Here is a 20,094-nt window from a genome sequence, read left to right on the forward strand (position 1 = left end):
TATGGCGTCTATCTGATGTACGTTCTTATTGGATCCTGAAACACGTGACTCTTGTTCTCAGCGTCCCTGGAGTGATGTTGCTGAGTTTCAGTCTAACCTAAACTTGTATACCTGAAACAGGTAGAAGCAATCGTTCCTTCACGTTGTTTTGACGTTTTCTATTCGAACGACTGCAGAATTTGGTATGCAATTTTTTTGTATCATATAAATTTGAATAGCAGTATTTTTTTTTATTAGTAATATTTGTATCTTTTATTATTTTCTCAAAAAGAGAAATTATTATAAATAATCGAAATTTAAAAATTTAAATGTCAAAATAATTTAAAGTAAAATATAATTTTATGAAATCAACATAAAAGAATATTAATTATAAGAGAGAAAATATATTTTGTATATATATTCTTTACAATCATTACATAAATCTAACAATATAAAAGTATATTATTTAAAAATAATATTTAATAGTATAAAATGTCGTAAAGCAGCTTTACATATCACATCTGGGGTAGGGTAAATTACTAACTAAATATTAGTTTAGTGGTATTAACCAATTGGATTTTAAAATTATTGCTATTTAATTTATAAAACAATCATATCATAAAATTAGTTATCCATCCTTTTTTGAAGTATCTAATATCATTTTAAAAAATATAATATAATATAAAAGTTATTAAATTAAATGCGAGAAAATGTCTTAAATTTATGAATGAATATCATGTAAATAAAATTCAAAATTATAAGATATGAAATAAAAAATTTTTATGTTAATCCAATTGATTATAAATAATACCATCAGTGGAAAATTGCTTCTAATTTTAAGCCCATGGCTTATTTTTATTGCACAACTTTCCAAACCAACCAGGTTCACAAAGACATGTATTATCAGGTTGACAAGTTCCATTTCTGCATGCTCTTGTGCACGCTGAACGTTGTGGAGATCGTCTACCAATTTCACAATGATCACCTTTAAAACCAGCAGGACATCTACATACATTATTCCCTTTGCATTTTCCTCCATTTAAACAGGGTATTACACATTTTGCTAAAAAAAAAAATATATATATATTCAATATAAACAGTATTTAAATTGTTTATTATTATTTTTACTTACAAAATTCACAATGTAATCCAAAATAACCTTTTGGACATTCACAAGTATCTTTCTGTACACATTTCCCTCCATTTAAACATTTTTCTGCACATATACCTAAAATTAATGCTTTAATTAAAAAAAAAACATATATATCAAAAATATTTTAAATTTTATAGAAAAAATGCTGCATCTTAGACAATATGGGATTCGATTGGCTAGCACATCAGCAATTTCAGGAACAACTAAATCAGGAAAATTATTAGATTCAATTATAAGAGTAGATCATGCTGGAGAATTAGGAGCAGATAGAATATATGCTGGACAAATGGCTGTTTTAGGTATAAATATATTATAAATATATCAAAATATTATTTTTTTTTTGGAAATAAATTTAAGTTCAATGTAGATACATAAGATAGGTAGGACTTCTGTTGGCCCAACTATTCAACATATGTGGGATCAAGAAAAAAAACATCGTGCGAAATTTGAAGAATTAATTACAAAATATCGTGTAAGACCCACTGTTTTAATACCTATTTGGAATGTTGCTGGATTTATTCTTGGTGCTGGTACAGCACTTATGGGAGAAAAAGCAGCTATGGCTTGCACTGTAGCTGTTGAAACAGTAATTACAGAGCATTATAATGATCAATTGCGTGCATTAGTAGAAAATGAAGAAAAAGTAGATGAAGAAATTTTAGAAACAATTAAAAAATTCCGTGATGAAGAACAAGAACATCATGATACAGGTATAGAACATGGTGCAGAACAAGCCCCATTTTATCAAGCTTTAACAAATATTATTAAATTTGGCTGTAAAACTGCTATATCAATATCTAAAGTTATATAATATTATTATAGTATAAAAATGTTACATTAACAGTTATAAAAAATTAGTTAAAAAATTTTAATGGAATAAAATAATATCTACTTTATATATATATATATATATATTTTATTTTAATTTCAAAGTACCTCCTTCACAGTATGGTCCTTGAAATCCTGGTGGACATGAACAAACACCAGGTGCTGTACAATTTCCACCATTCATACAGTTTGGATAACACAATGCCTTCTTACAATGAGGTGGGCCTAAATATCCATCTGGACAAGGTCCAGGATTAGGTTCTGCAATAAAAAATATTGCATATAGAAAAGATTTATTTTCATGATATTAATATTAAGTAGAAAATTTGAATAGAATATGTGTGATTTTAAATGTATTTTTTAATAAAATTATATCCATGCATGATATTCTCAAATGAAATTAATTTAAATATTTTTGAATATACCAAGCAAGTACTGCATGCATAAATTCTATTTTATTTTCGACTTTGGTAAAAATTAGAAACAAACATCATTTATTGTTATATCAAAAAAAAACACAAAAAGTATTGAGTTATTATTATCACACAAATTTAAGCAGATAAGCATAATTACATTTCAACCAACATTTATGTAGTGCTTAGTAGTAGATTTAAGATAGATTTTTATGAACAAAAATTTCATGAATATCATAGAAGCAAAACAGAATTTTATTTTTATTTTTATAGTTTTATTTACAATTGACTAAATTAATTATCAAGTAAATTATAATAATAATCATTACATCTATGAGATAAAACTATATATAGAGAATCTATTTGCTTGTTTAAAAATATTATTTAATTAAATACGGTTTAAAAAATATATATAGACAAAATTTCTCATAAAATATTTTTTTATATTAAGTTAATATATAAAAGTACGTTTTTTATTTAAATAGAAAAATAATTGAAATTTTCGTTAATTCAAAGTATGTACCTAATCTTTCTTATAACGTTTTTTTTTTCCTATTTTTATACAAATAAAAATTTTCACAGGACTAATTTTGATTTCGATTGTTTCTGATTGAAGTATGTAGCATATTAGGCGATTAATTATTGCTGATAAAGAATTGTCTGTGTGAGTGAGAAATTTTCGTTCGTGGGCGCGATTGATGCACTCACCACGCACGGTGCATTCTTTTCTCAGGTTAAGACGAAGGGGTGTCCCATTTAAAGGTTTCCCCTTACGTGTCTCAATCATCAGACCGATGCCCAATTGCGCAATGCCCGAATTATTACCGGAACAGGGTAATAAGACGCTAAATTCTGTGATAATGAATTATGTATGTGTTAAATTTATGAATTTTTTGTTAATCGATAAAATTCATTAATTAATTAAAATGATTAAATTAATAAATAAAACATAAATTACCCTTAGGTCTTTTAGGTACTCTTCCTTGCGTTTTGATTGTAATATATGGAGTTTTCAGAATTGTTTCGTCGAAAGATTTTAATCGATAAAAATTATAATAATATTTTTTTACACCGGATTTCCATGTAAAATTCACGTATGTTACTTCGCTCGGAATAATCGGAAGTTTACTTTCGAATTCTGGATCCAATAGATAAGGTAAGACTCTACCTTCCGTAATTGCAAATATTTCCATTTCAACTCCTAAATGAAACAGAAAAAAAAAATCGATCATAATTTTATTATGATTTATCCATTGAAAAGTATGATAAAAATAAAAGTATATATGAATTTATTATTATTATTATTTTATTATTAAAATTAATACATTAAATTTATTTATATATTAGACATAAAAACTAATGAATTTAATATGAAATATAAAAGTAACATAAAAAGATTTTAAAAAATAAAACTTTTTATCAAAAAATCAGATTAAAAAATTAATTTTTTTTATTAAAAAATCATAAAAATTAATATTATAATAGTAATAAAAAAAGTGATATTAAATGGTACTTCTATTTATATTTCATATTAGAATCTATATTACATAGATTATAAATTTTATTAGATTATATTAAATAGAATATAAAATAAATTCTTTAAAAAAAATATACAAGAGTTTTAAATACTTAAGATTAAAAATTAAATAGAACCTGATATAAAGAAAAAGAAAAAAGATGAAAACGAAAAAAAGAATACTGAATACAAGTGGATATCCGTGGAATGATAGCACCAGTATACATATAACAACTTACCGCTGAACATTTTGATTTGTTGCTGATCGATCCAGAGAGAAATGTCACCGGTTGGTTTGTGACCATTGCCAGAACGATGGTGATGCCTTGCGGCCGCCGTGTCCAGAAGCAGAGCGATAGCCGCCGAGGCCAGGGCGGCTGCGGCCCACTGCATAATTAACGACGTGCCGCCAGGTGTTGCACAGTTTATGACTAGCCCCCTTGTGGCTACGTAAATCTATCTCTCTCTATAGTTCTGTTCCACTTGTTTGTGTGTGAGTACCACTTGTGATTCGATGTGTGCAGGTCGATGGAACACGCCACAATTTGATGCGTGAAATTCAGGATTTCACGGCGAGACTTGAGATGAACAGGCACGTTCTCACGCACGCAATCTAATGAGCTGACACAACCAGAGACCAATATGAAGTTTCAGTGGGGATCAACTTTCGCGATCGAGAAAATGACTGACCGGTTGACCGACGACCAATTTCGCCGATGCTTTCTGACTCTGTCGATAATGCAACCATACGATCATGCAATGTTAAGACAACGTATTCACAATGTCAAGACGCGTATTCACACGTGCGTACGGACCGCGTCTCTGCGGCAAACTGACTGACTGACTGACTGACTCAATGAGAAAAGGTCTACAGCAGCCCGTGTTCTTGCCGAGACCGCGAGCAAGATCTCTATCTCTTAAGGAGTCTCGATATATTTGGGGATAAGGGTGCGTGCACAACGATTTGCAGACAATATTGACTGTTTGAAAGTTGATCGTTAATGATAATATGATTTCCATTTTTTTTTAATTTTTGCTGTAATTTATATATTTGGCAAAATTTGAAATATTTTAAAAATTATTATTATTATAAAATCCAAATATTTATATAAAACATTTTGATAATATAGATTTTGTTTATTTGAATGAGATAAAAATTATATGATTTAAAAAAAAATTAAAATATAATAATTCTCCAAAAATCGAAGTTGTAAATTTAAATATACATTCATTCAAACATTTGATCATAATTGCGAGTAATCGATTTTAGGAATGCTTACGATATATGTGATTGGCAAATGATCACCATCGATCAATCGATTATTAAAGATAAAAAGAATCCATTTAGATTCAATTATCTACATAAGAGCATCTCTAAGTTTATGAATGATTTTATTAAAGACAAACATATTTTTTCAGAAAATGAATATCTGCTATATATCTGGTAAATCAAAGACAGTCCATCGACATATTTTACAGTCTACCAACCTATACCAATCTTCTTGGGACTTGAATATCGTCTACACGGATATATGGAAATCAGAATTCGGATTAGCAAATAAGGTGAAAAGAAATGGGTGGAAGGAACCAGTTTTTAAACGTCTTTGGCCGGGTTCCTCTTCTTCGTTTCTTCTTCCATTCTCTTTCGTACTTGTCTTCTCTTCTATTCCCCTCCTCGTCTTTTCTCAGTCTGTCTTTGCAATTGGTAAAGAGAATTTACTGCAGTTTGGACTTTGTTCCCAGGCTTGACACTAAGCCTACTATTAACTTATCAGTATCTTTCAATTTGTTTTAAATTTTTTGAATAATCCGCGAAGTGATAGAAATTTATTGAATTTGAATGATACAATAAATTCTTGAAATATAATTATTGATCATGAATGATATTATATCAACTGCAGGAAAATCTTGTCTACATCTTATAATCGTGTAAAATTTAAAAATTATTAAAAATTAGATATAAATTTTAAGATATTTTTATTCTTTTTACTCATTATAATTTTTAATATATAAAATTTTTAATATACAGTCTGAAAGAACAACGAATTTTAAGATATTTCATCGTTTTCTTGGTGGAACCCTTCTTAGTACAGTATCCTTCCATCGAATGTTCGACCACATTTCCATGGTCGTTTTGCAATCCGTTACAAAGGCCGGCTTGTTAGATGCCGTGGTATATACGACATGCACGATTTTACACTCTGGCGCTTGTGGTCGGTCAGGCCGCAAACATTTTTCGCGCCTCACAGAGAGAAGCAACTCTTCGCGACACGATTGATCATCTTCTGAAGAACACACCAAATCATATAGAAAAACTTTCTACAAACAGGTGCAGATGAAGAAAGCTATAAGACACTTTCAATATATGCTGGATATCTTGCAATGGATTATTGTACGATTCAAAAGAATATATTGAAAAATTTTTTAGGTAAATCAATCGTTGAATCTATATTTTATCTTATTAAAAAATCAATATATTTAATAATGAATATTAATTCTATATATAATATAAAAAAAATGAGAAATATTTTTAATGTGTCTTATAATCTAGTTTTCATGAAAGTATATATGTTTATCTATTTTTAAGTAAATTTAATAAATAATATTTAAATCTTTTTATAAAAATTTTTTATAAAAAAAATATTTTTATCTTTTTATGCAATACTTTCTTTTCTATAAAACTTTTTTTATAAAATACACACACACACATATATATATATATATATATATATGAAAATATCAAATCTTCTATAGCATTTATTTAATTCATAATCATATTTCTTTTTGTTTTTCTATTTAATTAATGGGATTGTTTGATTGAAATTATTAAAAATTATGAAAATTTTGTTAATACTTAGAAAAAAATAATTTATCTTCACTAAATGACAAATAATAATCAAGTTTATTTACTATTCTATAGCAATCGAGATATACGATCTATGTATAATCGAAATCAATGCAAAAATAGAAAAGAAGCGCATAATAATGGAATTCTTATCGACTGCATTACTATTTCCGAAACTTCGAATGAAAGCTTAGATGAATAATACATGATACACATTGTCATAGACCGAATTGTCTTCGATGAAATCACCTTGTAATTTAAGATTGCAATTATAACATAATATTGAATTTACTATTTTGATCTCATACATATATTCTACATATTATATTCAGTAATTTTTAATTCTGTGTAATTCATTTAAAAAAACGTAAGTTAACGAATTATTTTTTTATTATTCAAACTATCTATAACATTTTTTAAATCTTATGGAAAATTTTAAAAATTTTACAAGGCAATATTTTTATTTTTAAGAATCAAATCGTGATCATTTTCCAAGGAAGGATGGGGGTTGTTCTGGATCTATCGAGCAACAGGTTTAGCAGAACGCTTAATGAATAGTTGATAATAGTATGCATTGTAGGCTGCATGTTCGAGGGTTGGGTCATCTAACAAATGGCCCATTGTTATCTCTTACAACTCTTTGGTTTTCCTCTTACTCCTTCTCTTCTTCGCTTTTTTCCCTTCATCCTTCTTTCACCGTGCACGAAACGGGCATGCATATAGGGTAATTCAGAAAAGAGAAACGATCTTCTCGCGCGCAGAATTATTACTTTAGTCGATTGAAAAATACACAGTTTTGGTAACTATCCAAATTCTTACTACTTTTATCGGTCTCAAAAAGAAAAAATAAACGCCTTCTTGGTTTTTTCTTTATTTTTACTCGAATAATGAAAAAATATATAAAATTATTTATAAATTAAAGTTAAAAAGATAATTTTTATGAAGGAAAGGCGAAGAAATAATCGATTTCATGGCTATTAGCATTTTCGAGCAATCAATTTTTAAATACTGGAATATGCGTCTAATAATCGGATAAAATAAGAGGATATTCGATAAATGATAAAGAGAATCACGCATTCTATATATTATTGGCGTGCTGAGAAGAAAAGGCCGTTTCATTCGATACACAACGTACAATTGATCTGAACGTATACATATTATACACGGCTCACGAATGGAGGAGTGAGTCTCGAGGGGAGCAACCGGTGCCGGTTTATTCCCGATCGAATGTTTTTGTCCAACCATCGCAAACCTAATTGGATTCGCTACAAACCACTAACAGTCGTATACGGTAAAACATTACGCAAAACTATATACCGTCAGCATAAATGTCGATTCACCGATCATCAATTCATTTTGAGTTGCATTATGATCATACTTGTAAAAATCGAATTAGTTGTTTAGTTACATTTATTAATGAATAGATATTAAAACTTATTCTTACATAAACATTCTTACAGAAACAACGATAAGAAAAGAAGTAACAAATAGAAGTAAAAAAAATTATGTATTCATTAGATTATCCTTTTTCCAATGAGAATGTAATTTTTTTGCAATATGCATTAAAATATATATATAAGTTATTACGTCATATTACGTTATTCGTGATAAAATAATTTATTTTTATTATTATTTTTATTTATTCAATATACGATATCTATTTATAGTTGTAATTTTTGTAATTTACCTTGCAACTTGCAAAATACTGCACCCGATCAGAGTGTGCAACTTGTATATACGATCCCTTTCTTTCATATACATCGACCTTACCTCCTTTTCTTCCGTAGGATACAACGAACACGACCTCGGTTTCTACATGGATACATAACTCTTCACAGGCAGTCAGGCGCTAATGTCGATGTATGTAACTGGTAGCAACCAGATTATGCTACATTTCTGCATCATTGTCCGCCTTCCCCTTTTATCATTTTTCATCGCTCTTCTCACTAAGCAAACGATAGAGAGATGTATCTAATGGGGTAATCCCAAAACATGAGATTAGCAACTAAGAAAGCAACCTATCGATATAGGATGGATTCTAAACGAAAAAGAATGAAAAAGATAGAAAAGGGATAAATATACGTTGGAAAGAGATGGAAAAAGGAAATGTTGGCGAAAAAGAAAATAAAAAGAATAAAAAAAAGAGAGAACTCTCAAGAGATCAAGTTAGAGTACCGGTACAAAAAACCTGTCCCGCATAATTACATTATCGGTCACATCTCGTTCGACTTCTGTCCGCATAGCCCTTCGTTGGACAACCGAATGCATTCTCATACAATAGAGGCCACAGTTGCCTGGAGGACGATGCAATAAGGTCTCTGACGAAACTACAGGGGGTCTCAATCATGGTTTCTTTATCCGATTTTTTCCGATTGTTAGTAGAATCGGAATCAAATATTCTAACAATATTCTAACAAATTCAATAAAAATTTTCTGAGATCATTATTTCAATTTGTCTTTCTGCTTTAAAAAAAATATAACTTTGAACAAATTTAAAGGATAAATATTTGATAATAAAGAATAATTAATAATCCTAAATTTATATAATTTGATTGTTTAAAGATTTTTATTTATTTATTATTAGTCGTTTATTCTTTTTTTTTATTGACGTGGGAGATATTACACAGGTATTGGAATGCGCGTTATCATTGCTGCTGATAAACACAAGGCAAAATCGTTTTGAAATTTTACATAACATTTTTAACACAATATAATACATACTTTCAATCTCTATTTTATTATGGGAGATGAAAGAATCTTTAACCAGATTGCTAAACTCTGAAAACTCTATACTGTAGAAAAAATATTCAAACAATGTTATTATTAGAAACACGCATAATAATGTATCTTTAATAAGAGCATGCATTTTTATGCATTTTTCTGTTGGAAAACTAATTAATACTAATAATAAGATAATGTACAATTAAAAGTTAGTACGATAGACGCGCACATGTTTCAACGAGTGTATTCTCTCTATTTAATTATTTTTATCATTTTTTTTATATATAACATGTGCTGTCTTGTCGTTGTAAAATGAACACTGTTTTGTAAAAAGTTTCGTATATATCATATTTTTTTTTAAATATAAATCTGTGCTTCCTACACTAACATGATGTCATTGTTTGACAGTGTAATAATAAAATTGTTAATGCAATGATAAAAAAAGATCAGATCTAATATACAAATGTTTCGTGCTAAACGCTAATGTTTCTACATACAAAAAAAATAATACAAAAAAAAAAAAAATGTTTTATACATGTAACAAGTGAAATAAAGAAAAAAAAGTATATCAAAATATATTAAAAGTATCAAAATATCAGTAATATGTACCAAAGTATTGGAAGTTCACATAAGTCACCATATCAGCCAACCAGAGATTTAAATCTTGATAAATATGATTTGGATATACTTCAAAAATATACAAAAAATAGTACGATTAGAAAAATACATTGAAACATAATTACATCTATGTTTTGACTTGGACGTCGTTTGCTTATCTTGACAAATATATAATTTAATATAAGTTTATGATTAATGACATTTTAATATATTACATATATGTCTCTGTATATTCTTTTATATACTTTAGTATTTTTACAATAAATTATTGTTTTCTTTCATTTATAATACATTTTTTTGTAGGCGTCTATAATTGTACGTATATATTTATATATATATATAGAGTTCGTAAAAATTATGTGACGTCCAAGCCATTTGTACAGGATAATCGGCAAAAAAGACCCTGACAAATATAAATCGAAGATCTATGAATTGGTTTACTAATTAAAATTTTAAAAATTAACTCAAAACATCACAATTTAATTTGATTTTTTTATATAAATTGAGAGATGTATATTATTTTCACATCATATCATATAGATTTTTACGAACTTTACGCGCACATGTAAGTATTCTATATTTTGTACCTTTTTTATTTTTGTACCTGATATATTTGCTCACGACACTTTTGCAGACAACCTGTACATTGCATTGAATATTTTAACTTAACATAGTAAATAAAAAACATTAAATTTATTTTCGGAGAAATAAACGAATTCTATATAATTTTCATAATAATATTTCAAATACTAAAACGTAATAGCTGCTCGTATTCTTTTAATACTAATTTTAGTAATCAATATACGTCTTTATATATATTCAATAATTTTTTATATATTAAATTATATCTATATTGATCAGATTATAATCAAATTACCAAAAGGAAGATAAATATTAATAATTAAAAAGAACTTTCGTTCTTAGCTAAAGCACATTTCACATACAAAAAGCAACAATTAGAGGCCATGTGACTTTTTTTTAACTACTATAGTGCATGTATGATGTTCTTTTCATATCTTAATAAAAATAATAATAATAGTATTATTAATAATAATAAGAATGCTGATGATAATAATGATATTGTTATTGTTGATGATGATGATGATGATATTTTTTATATATTTTTGTTATTTGTATATCTTTAATGAAAGTGCACGCACACAATAATTATAGATAGTCACTGTTTTGTTATATTTGGCCCTTTGTCGGCAGAGTAAAAATTGATTGCATCTAAAGATTCTTAGAACAAATTTTTTCTTCATTTTTTAATTAAAATTAGTTTCAGTCCAGGCCAGATTGTGACACTATATTCGATGTCAGTCCTTTCGTTTTTAAGATTGCATATAAGTAATACTTGCTTATATCGCATATTAATTAATTTTTGGGTAATATCAATTATTGATACTGATTATCTTTATCTGAAAGACGTAAATCCTATATGCAGCCTCAAAAATACCATACTTTTTATGTCATACATATTTAGAATAATATAAATATAACTCACTACCCTGTGATGTTTTGAAATGTCAATTTTTAATCTGGCCATATTAAATGTTACGATCGATGGTAGAATACTTTTTACTATATTATCCATAAATAGCTTGCACGCTATGAAACACCTATCGTCTTTGGGTTTTATAATTAGTTAAAAATATCTGACAAATTCATTAATTGTAAATAATTTTTGATTAATTAAAAAATTATATTTTGTAATATATCATAAAAAAAATAATTATCGCAGATTAATTTTTTTCAAAGTACAAAAAATTGTTAAAATATTTGAATAATACATACTTAGATATGTATTAAACATTTAAGAGAAATTATGTTTTAACCGATATGAATATACAAATTATATATGATTTATATAGTCTTATTCGGTTTAAACACATAGAAATATTTATTTATTTTTCTATATAAACTATAAAACCCAAAATCAAAATCTAATTGGCAGTATAGTGTTGGACATTGCGCCCAGCGCAAGGTGCATAGCAGAGCTGCTGCAGCTAAGTAAGGATTGAAAACCTTACTTTTGACAAAAGAACAAATTATATGAGGCTTAAATAAGATAATACCAGAGGTTACACATATGTGGCCATAGTGCCGCTTGGAATGGGCGGTGTTTCTTCCGGTCTACCTTTCGGCCCATATTGTCCAATGAAAGAACCATCTTCTGTGAAACGTCCTTCAACAGAATGATAATCACAATTCACAAATTCAAATTCAAAATTATAATTTAGAATACATGAATTATTAATATACAATATTTTTTTTTTAATGTATCACTAACCTACCTCAAACTAATGTGGCAAATGCTTGTGAATTTGGTTCTTGTTTACGATGTCGACCATACTGACCAATGAATGATCCATCCTCATTCATACCTTCTGTATTAAGTCAAGCAATAAAGCAAAATAAAATGAAGAAACAAAAAATTAACATAAATTAAAATGCTAAGGCAAAAAATTAAAATTATAAATAAATATTTTACTTCAGATGTGTAAAATAAAAAATAATGAAACATAAATATTTGTGCTTTCATTTAGGAATAGAAGTGTATAATTTATTAAAATCTAATAAAAATCTTCTTGAATTGCTTTGCTAACTTAATATAATAGTGTAACAAAACTTTTAAACTGACCTGTATCTCCTTCTCCATATTCTGCCATGGAATCAGTATCAGATTCAGGATGTTTTCCATCTTGATGAGAGGAAGATGCAAGAGATGCACGACCACCTGCTGATTTTGTGTCTAAAGGTTGCGAATATTCATGAAAACCGCCTTCATCAGGATAATCACCACGTCCAGCAGCTAACTCTCTTTCATGTACTGCGTACTTTCCACCTCTATTACGTTTAATAACACATACGATTATAAGTACCAAAAGAAGAAAAGCAATTGCTAACATCATTCCGATGAACCATCCTGCAGTAGCGACATTCTCTTTAGGTTGAATAATAGGTCCTTCGCTACTCGTTTCAATTTCTTGCGGCTCACTTTCAGCGAAGTAGTTGCCATCAACAGCAACGACAGACATCACATAAGTTTCGCCACTTTGAAGTCCACGAATTTCAATTGTATTTGATAAATATTCTGATTCAGTTTTAAGAGGTATTGTTTCACCTTTAAGTTTGTATTTTACAAAGAAATGACTTCCTGGATTTCCATTAAGATTCAACTGCCAAATAATTCTTACATTTGAATATCCATTTTCTTTTGGAATAGCTTCCCAGGTAAATAATGGTACATCAGGTCGTTGAGATGTGCGTGTTTTTTGTTCAATAAAGTAACTAAGTGAAAAAAACGTAAAACAATGTATTGTTTTAAATATACGTATTAATATATTAAATAATACATACTCATTTCCTTCACCAATTTTTGTCGTTGCTCGAATATGTATACGATATTTTGTATCAGGTGCTAACATAGCTAGTTTTGCACTAGTAGCTTCTGAATCTGTAATATGTGGTTTTCTCTCCAGCAGAGGTCCTAATCTAGTTTCATTTACAGGTTCATAATATATTCTATAGCCAGTCAGGATACCATTTGGTTCTGCAGGTTTAGTCCATACTAAAAACAATGCACTAGATCCCATTGGAAAAGCTTCAAGACTTAAAACCACTCCTGGAATACCTTCAGGAGTATCAAAGCTTAAAGTTTCAGATGGTGGTCCAGAATATCTATTATAAAAAAAATTATTATTATAAACAAAGTTATATATGAAAATTTATTTGTTATTATAAATTGTTATTGTAGTTTATTACCGTCCATTATATGCTAGTATTCGAACATAATTCTTGCTGAAAGGAATAAATTTAGTAACTAGTGCATGGGTCCTATTGCCACCTCTTATATCAATTTCTCGCATTCCCTTTTCACCATCTTTTTCTGTCCATGTTTGTATTTTGTATCCTTTTAATTCACCACGTACTGATTCTTCAGGTACTGGATTCCATGAAAATTGTGCGCTTGTACTTGATTTTACTTGATTTAATGTAAAGTTGCTTGGTGCTTGCAATGGCACTAAATAACATTAAATAAGTATTAAATAGCATTAATTTTAAAAAAAATTCTAAATTTATATAATAAAATTATATAACAAACCATCTTCTCCAGAATATCCAATTACTTCTTCAGGTGCAACTCTACATTCTCCTTTTTCATTAATAGCTACCACTTTGATCTTATATCTTTGATAAGTTGGTTGATTGTCTACAACTAGGTTATTTTTCTTCCAATCAGTTATATCTTCTATAGTCCATTTCTCTCCAGGTATATCACGTCTGTAATATATTCTATACATGAATTTGGGAGCATTATGTTCGATTTGAGGCATTACTGTCCAAGATATAACCAGATTTTGTGGTGTTGTTCCTTTACCCATAACATTATCAGGATTCTTATAAGGAACATCTTGCAATGTAGTACATACATCACTATGTGGTGAAGGTAATGATGTACCTATTTTATTCCATGCTAATATGCGAAACGTATAGTTAGTCCAAGGTGACATTGGAACAATATATGTTTGTTCAATTGCTGGTACATCATCTTTTGATATTTCCCATGTATCTGGTGTAAAAGTGGTATTATGTTGAATAGTGTATCTTAATATTGGAGCTCTATTATCACCCATTGGAGTCCAATGTATAGAAGCTTCAGTCGCCATACAGGTAACACTAATTAATTTTGGCGCATTTGGTACATCTTGGACAATTAGTGTAGCTTGTGCTTTTGCTTCATCCAATTCAGTATGAGCAACACAAGTATAAGTACCAGAATCTAGTTCAGTCGTTTTTGTGATCATTAAAGAATAATCAGTGCTTCGTATAAATCGTGGTTCCATTTCAAAATCAATAGGTTCTCCGTTAGATAGCCAATCGATCGTAAGTGTTAAACTTGAATCTGTAACAGCATTACATCTAAAAGTTGCAGTAGAACCTGCAGCAACTTCATAATCTTCTGGTTCATCTGTAATTCTTGTATGTTCTTTTACTACTAAATTACCAGAACCTTTTACTTCTCCGAATTTATTGGATGCATGACATGTATAAATGCCTGCATCTAAAAATATTACATTCTCAATTTCTAAATCACCAGAATCTAAAGTTTTATATCGTCCTCCTGTTAATTCTTGCCCATTTCGAATCCATTTTACAGCTGGTTTCGGTGCTCCAAATACACGGCAAGTTATTCTTACAGTTTTACCGTCGACTGTAGCGATATCAGTAGGTGGTTGTGTAATTTCTGGTTCTAGAGCTAAAACGTTTACGTATACATCCTTATAAACATATCCCAATGAATTTGTTGCATTACAACCGTAATTTCCTGTATCTTTTTTGGTCAATTTTTCAATAATAATAGAATTTGAAGTAACTTTTCTACGTGGATTTGGTGGAGCTTCCGATATTGGTTTTCCATTATGAATCCATTTTATTTCAGGAACAGGTACTCCATCAGCTTCACATTTGAATTCAATGGTTTCATCTTCTGCTGCATTTATGATCTCAGGTTCGATAGTGAAATATGGTACTGCCATAACTTGCAAATGTATGGAATAAGATTTCGCATCACCTACCCCGTTTGACGCTTCACAAGTATATGTTCCTTCATCTTTAAAATTAACATGTTTAATTATCAAAGATTTACCATAATTTCCTTGCATTATTCTATCATTAGTTCTAATTACTTCACCATTTTTACTCCACACTATTTGTGGTAGTGGTGTTCCACCATATATGCAATATAATTCAATTTTTTTACCGCGTAAAGCAACTTCATTTTTCCTACTAACATATTGTTTGACAGGATCATGTTTATTTTGACTGGCAGATATTCCCGAAGAAATAACATTTAATAAAACTCTATTTCCTAATTTATATTCATTTCTGAATACAGATGTAGCTGCACATGCATAATAAAAATCGTCGGAAGCATCGTTTCTTGTAACATTGCTAAACCAAAGATTTCCTTCAGGATCTAATGTCATTCGTGAATTATTAATTGATTTAATGCCTCCAGCAGTATCTTGAATTAACCAATATACATTTGGTTTTGGAAAACCATCTGGTGGTTGACAAGTTAATTTAAATGGTTGTCCTTCATTTGCATCTAAACTTATAGGATTTTGATCTTTAAATGAATTTAATTCAGCTTTTCTAACAAAAACTGAATTAGATGTTGCAATTCCCCATTCATTTTCTGCAAAGCATTGATATTGACCCAAATCTTCATCTCGTGGTCTTGAGATTACCAATGTACCTCTACCAGGTTGTTGGGATATGCGATCATCATATGCTGGCCATTCAAAATTTTTTCCATTTTTAATCCATCGATACCTGAATAAAATTATTAAATAAAATATAAATTTATAATTATAAAAAATTAATTATAAAAAAATTTATAAATTAATAAAATATTTATATTTATATTATGACAATATTTTGGACAATATTGTATTTTTTTATTTGTTAATAATAAAAAATATTATTTATATAATTAACTATCATGCTAAAAATAATACTATTATATATCAATCATATTATATTGAAATATAAAAATGAATATAATGGTATATAAAATAAATGTAATATAATTATACATATACAAGTAATCATATATTTTCTATTTTTATTCAAAGTATATGTTAAACCACTCCCATATATTTATAATTCACACCACAAGTTAGATATCTTTATTGGTACTTGTAACTTTATATCCTCTAAGACTATGAGGTCATCCTAGTAATTAAGACCAGTTACTCAGGCTTCTTTGCAGAACAGAGATAGTATATTTAAATGTAAGTGTAATGAAACTATATGAATGAAATCTTAAAATATATCTTAAAATAAATTAAAATAAAATCTTAAAAAATATGATTCTAAAATTACTGAATATTACTGTATTCTTTATAAGTAGTTGTTACTTTTTTCATAAATAGTATTAAAAATTTAAATCAATTTTATAAGTAATCTTTTTTGATAATATTTTTAAAATCATATTTTGTGAAATAATAAATATTTTGTACCTTGGAGCAGGTTCTCCTTCTGCTTCACATTCAATTAAAAATGGTTTATCATTCTCATTAATTTTTGCTTGAGCTACTTGAAATAACTGCTCATCTGTCGGGGGTTGTTTAGATATCCGTGGTGGAGATTGGACTAATGAAATCATATATTATTACTTATTATCACTTATTCTTACATATTATGAAATAATTTTCTGATATAAAATATAAAAATATTTGCTACAATAATAAAATAAATTTTTCATTGAAATATAATTTAAACTAAAACAAAATTAATAAAATTATTTTTATATCTACATTAAATAAAATCAAATCAAAAACTTGTAATGTAATAAAAAATAATGAAATTAAAATATTTTCTTATAATAACATAATCTTTGAATTTAATACATTATAATTACATTAAGCATAATTGACTCAATGTAAAATATTTTATAGAAGCAAATAAAAGCAAAATATATATCTTTTATAATATCTATTGATTTAAAAAATTTTTTAATTAAAAGAACTATTTGTTCTATATAAAAACAACTAGCTGCATTTGACATTTGTAATAGTTTTCACCTCCTATAATATCCAGGATATAGACTATAATTAAAAATCATAAATTGTTATCATGAAAATTGATTGATTATATATAATAAGTATTATATACTTCGAATTTATTGTGACCGATATAAAACGTGATGACGGAATTGCACTCACTTAAAGCTGATGCTTGCAATACCAATGTTGAGATAATATACAGGATGAGCTTCATGATCGGCCGGTACTTTTTTTTTTATCTAGAAATAGAAAATTTCTTAAATTCTTTAAATATATGAAATTTTTTGTCAAAAAAATAAAATAATGAAACTAATAAAAAATTTAAATTAATTGCATTTTAATTTCACATTCATTTTAAATTTTTTTTAAAGAATATAAATTATAAATTCAAATGTTCTATAGATTCATTTATATCAATCTTTATGATTCAAACGAATCCGACGATTGAAATCATTATTTCAGCCTTTGCAAATCCTATTTGCATTCATAAGGGACTTTTTTTGGTATAATACTGGGTTAAATATCATTTGAATCATTGTATATATATAATACACGCATGTATAAAATTATGTAAATGATTTTTTTCAGAATATATGGATTAAATAAAATTTTTAAATCCCATGATGTATAATGGAGATAAAAAATGGGCGTGCTCATCGCGACAAAAAACAATATAAAAAAATTAGATAAGAGACCAGCTAATACAATATTAAACAAGTTTTTAAAAATAATAAACAAAATCTATTTTTTTTAACAAAATTATGTAAAAAAGGATAAGTATATATACTCGAATTTTAGGATTGCGCACAATCATCGGAACAGGTGATGGTGTTACGATGATCTCACTGTAGTTGTCCTTCTAAATCATAACATCGTTGATAGAAATTTTGTCACCATTTTATTCATTTATCTTTTTCCACATATTTATTTCATTTATATAATATTTATCGAAGCTATATATTAATTGTGCATTAATTAAAAAACAGATTTTTCATAGGATACTAAAGGGAAAAAGGAACACACAGGGCTGGGCAAACGGGCACACCCGCAAACTAACATTGATCGCCGACGCTTCGTTTGCTCGTTTTACAGGTTTTACTCGATATCTTTATTCACATCATTAAAAAATTATTCATTTGTCACATTAATAAATAGCTCACCTATTTTAACGTTTTGGAATGCGTTTGAATATTAAAATTCCATCACTAAGGCATCATCGAAAAACCACTGACTCGACACGTAACGCACCGTACGGTACTGTACACTAATGTAGATATATACGTTGCATGTATTGCAGACAATCCCCACTCAGTGCCCTGGTCACACTGATTCACACTATTATGTTTCACTAAACTTTATGAACCATTCACATAGAAAATTTTATGAAAAGAGTTGACATTTTTTAAGCTCACTGATTGTTGATATTAATACCTTATAACGTGGAATAATCTTTCATTAGATTTTTTTTATTAATACTCCTTTATTGGATATAATATCAAATATTTATTTTTTTCTTAAGAAGTTTTATATTTCATTGATTGAATCTATCTACAATGTGAGTGTTCCTTTATCGATTGAGTGTTCTTTAACCAATAACGGTCGAGGCAAATCGAAGATATCTATCGCGCCAGATTTAAAAAAGGCGCGTCTTCTAAGTAAATGTAAATCTATGTATAGCATTCTAAAGTACAGCTGTGTATACTTTGCAAAAAGGGGGAAGTGATATATTTTAAAATTGGTGCGTATTAAATGGGGATAGTCAACTCATGTAACATGAACTGTGAAATTTCTTTTCTATATAAATATTCTGTGTAAGTATTATATTATATAACATATTATAAATAATAGAATACAACATATTATATTATGTAAAATATAATATTAAAAATTCATTTTATATCTATATATCATTTGCAAGTAATACATATGAAAGAAATTAAGGAATGTTGATTAATATTTAATTAAAATAAATTTTAATATTATATTATACAATTTATATTAACTGTAAAAATAGCATAATAGAAATAAGGATTTTATGTCGAAATCATATATTTTATATATGATATATTATAATTATATATTTTATATATATATATATATATATAAAATATCATAATAAGATCTCTAATATATATGATATATATGATAAGATATTTCTAATATATATCTATATATCTTATACAGTTGAAAAATTGATTTTTTTTATGATAAAAAATAACGTCTGAAGAAATAAATTTAAATTTTAATCATACAAACGATATAAATTCATATGCTATAAATTATATAGATATTCGATAAAATTAATAATCTTCATTATTATTTTGCAAAATATATAAATTATTATTTTCGAATATAAATTATATTAAAAATTAGTATATAAATATATTTAATTTTCATATTAATTCAGGCCACACATAGAGAGACAACAAATATTATTTATATAATAT

General features: G+C 27.6%; 3 protein-coding genes across 6 annotated transcripts; 1 reads left to right on the top strand and 2 right to left on the bottom strand.

Moving 5' to 3' along the window:
- The first annotated feature begins 44 nt into the window (after positions 1-44).
- Positions 45-2,034, top strand: LOC122715290 (5-demethoxyubiquinone hydroxylase, mitochondrial). Its single transcript, XM_043937368.1, has 3 exons — positions 45-182; positions 1,270-1,431; positions 1,513-2,034. Exons 2-3 carry the CDS (start codon positions 1,275-1,277, stop codon positions 1,941-1,943), a joined length of 588 nt encoding a protein of 195 aa, XP_043793303.1. The 5' UTR covers positions 45-182; positions 1,270-1,274; the 3' UTR covers positions 1,944-2,034.
- LOC122715289 (protein shifted) lies at positions 392-4,918 on the bottom strand. 2 transcript variants are annotated; one of them, XM_043937365.1, is made up of 6 exons: positions 4,129-4,918; positions 3,332-3,574; positions 3,082-3,225; positions 2,069-2,221; positions 1,112-1,207; positions 392-1,042 (listed from the first exon to the last, which is right to left on the bottom strand). In XM_043937365.1, the coding sequence occupies exons 1-6, from the start codon at positions 4,280-4,282 to the stop codon at positions 816-818; spliced, it is 1,017 nt and encodes a 338-aa protein (XP_043793300.1). In that variant the 5' UTR covers positions 4,283-4,918; the 3' UTR covers positions 392-815. The 2 variants fall into 2 exon arrangements, with proteins under 2 accessions (XP_043793300.1, XP_043793301.1); XM_043937366.1 differs by lacking the exon at positions 3,082-3,225.
- A 6,970-nt stretch (positions 4,919-11,888) lies between these two features.
- LOC122714926 (neuroglian) lies at positions 11,889-18,885 on the bottom strand. Of its 3 annotated transcripts, XM_043936718.1 has the most exons (9): positions 18,808-18,885; positions 17,807-17,886; positions 17,102-17,234; positions 14,179-16,412; positions 13,839-14,097; positions 13,434-13,754; positions 12,715-13,364; positions 12,368-12,460; positions 11,889-12,258 (listed from the first exon to the last, which is right to left on the bottom strand). In XM_043936718.1, the coding sequence occupies exons 2-8, from the start codon at positions 17,859-17,861 to the stop codon at positions 12,369-12,371; spliced, it is 3,744 nt and encodes a 1,247-aa protein (XP_043792653.1). In that variant the 5' UTR covers positions 17,862-17,886; positions 18,808-18,885; the 3' UTR covers positions 11,889-12,258; position 12,368. The 3 variants fall into 3 exon arrangements, with proteins under 3 accessions (XP_043792653.1, XP_043792654.1, XP_043792652.1); XM_043936719.1 differs by lacking the exon at positions 12,368-12,460; XM_043936717.1 differs by lacking the exons at positions 12,368-12,460; positions 18,808-18,885 and adding an exon at positions 18,435-18,746.
- Positions 18,886-20,094: the final 1,209 nt, after the last annotated feature.

This window comes from Apis laboriosa, unplaced genomic scaffold (genome assembly GCF_014066325.1).
Source record: "Apis laboriosa isolate Shangri-la unplaced genomic scaffold, ASM1406632v1 scaffold34_cov151, whole genome shotgun sequence".
Classification (NCBI taxonomy): Eukaryota; Metazoa; Arthropoda; class Insecta; order Hymenoptera; family Apidae; genus Apis; species Apis laboriosa.

Coding starts and splice junctions, on each gene's coding strand:
- LOC122715290 (XM_043937368.1), top strand. CDS start 1,275: ATGCTGCATCTTAGACAATATGGGATTCGATTGGCTAGCACATCAGCA. Junction 1,432..1,512: donor TGGACAAATGGCTGTTTTAG/GTATAAATATAT, acceptor TACATAAGATAG/GTAGGACTTCTGTTGGCCCA.
- LOC122715289 (XM_043937365.1), bottom strand. CDS start 4,282: ATGCAGTGGGCCGCAGCCGCCCTGGCCTCGGCGGCTATCGCTCTGCTT. Junction 1,208..2,068: donor AGGACCATACTGTGAAGGAG/GTACTTTGAAAT, acceptor CATTAATTTTAG/GTATATGTGCAGAAAAATGT. Junction 1,043..1,111: donor TGGATTACATTGTGAATTTT/GTAAGTAAAAAT, acceptor TTTTTTTTTTAG/CAAAATGTGTAATACCCTGT.
- LOC122714926 (XM_043936719.1), bottom strand. CDS start 17,861: ATGAAGCTCATCCTGTATATTATCTCAACATTGGTATTGCAAGCATCA. Junction 14,098..14,178: donor TGGATATTCTGGAGAAGATG/GTTTGTTATATA, acceptor AATGTTATTTAG/TGCCATTGCAAGCACCAAGC. Junction 12,259..12,714: donor ATATGGAGAAGGAGATACAG/GTCAGTTTAAAA, acceptor ATTCTGTTGAAG/GACGTTTCACAGAAGATGGT.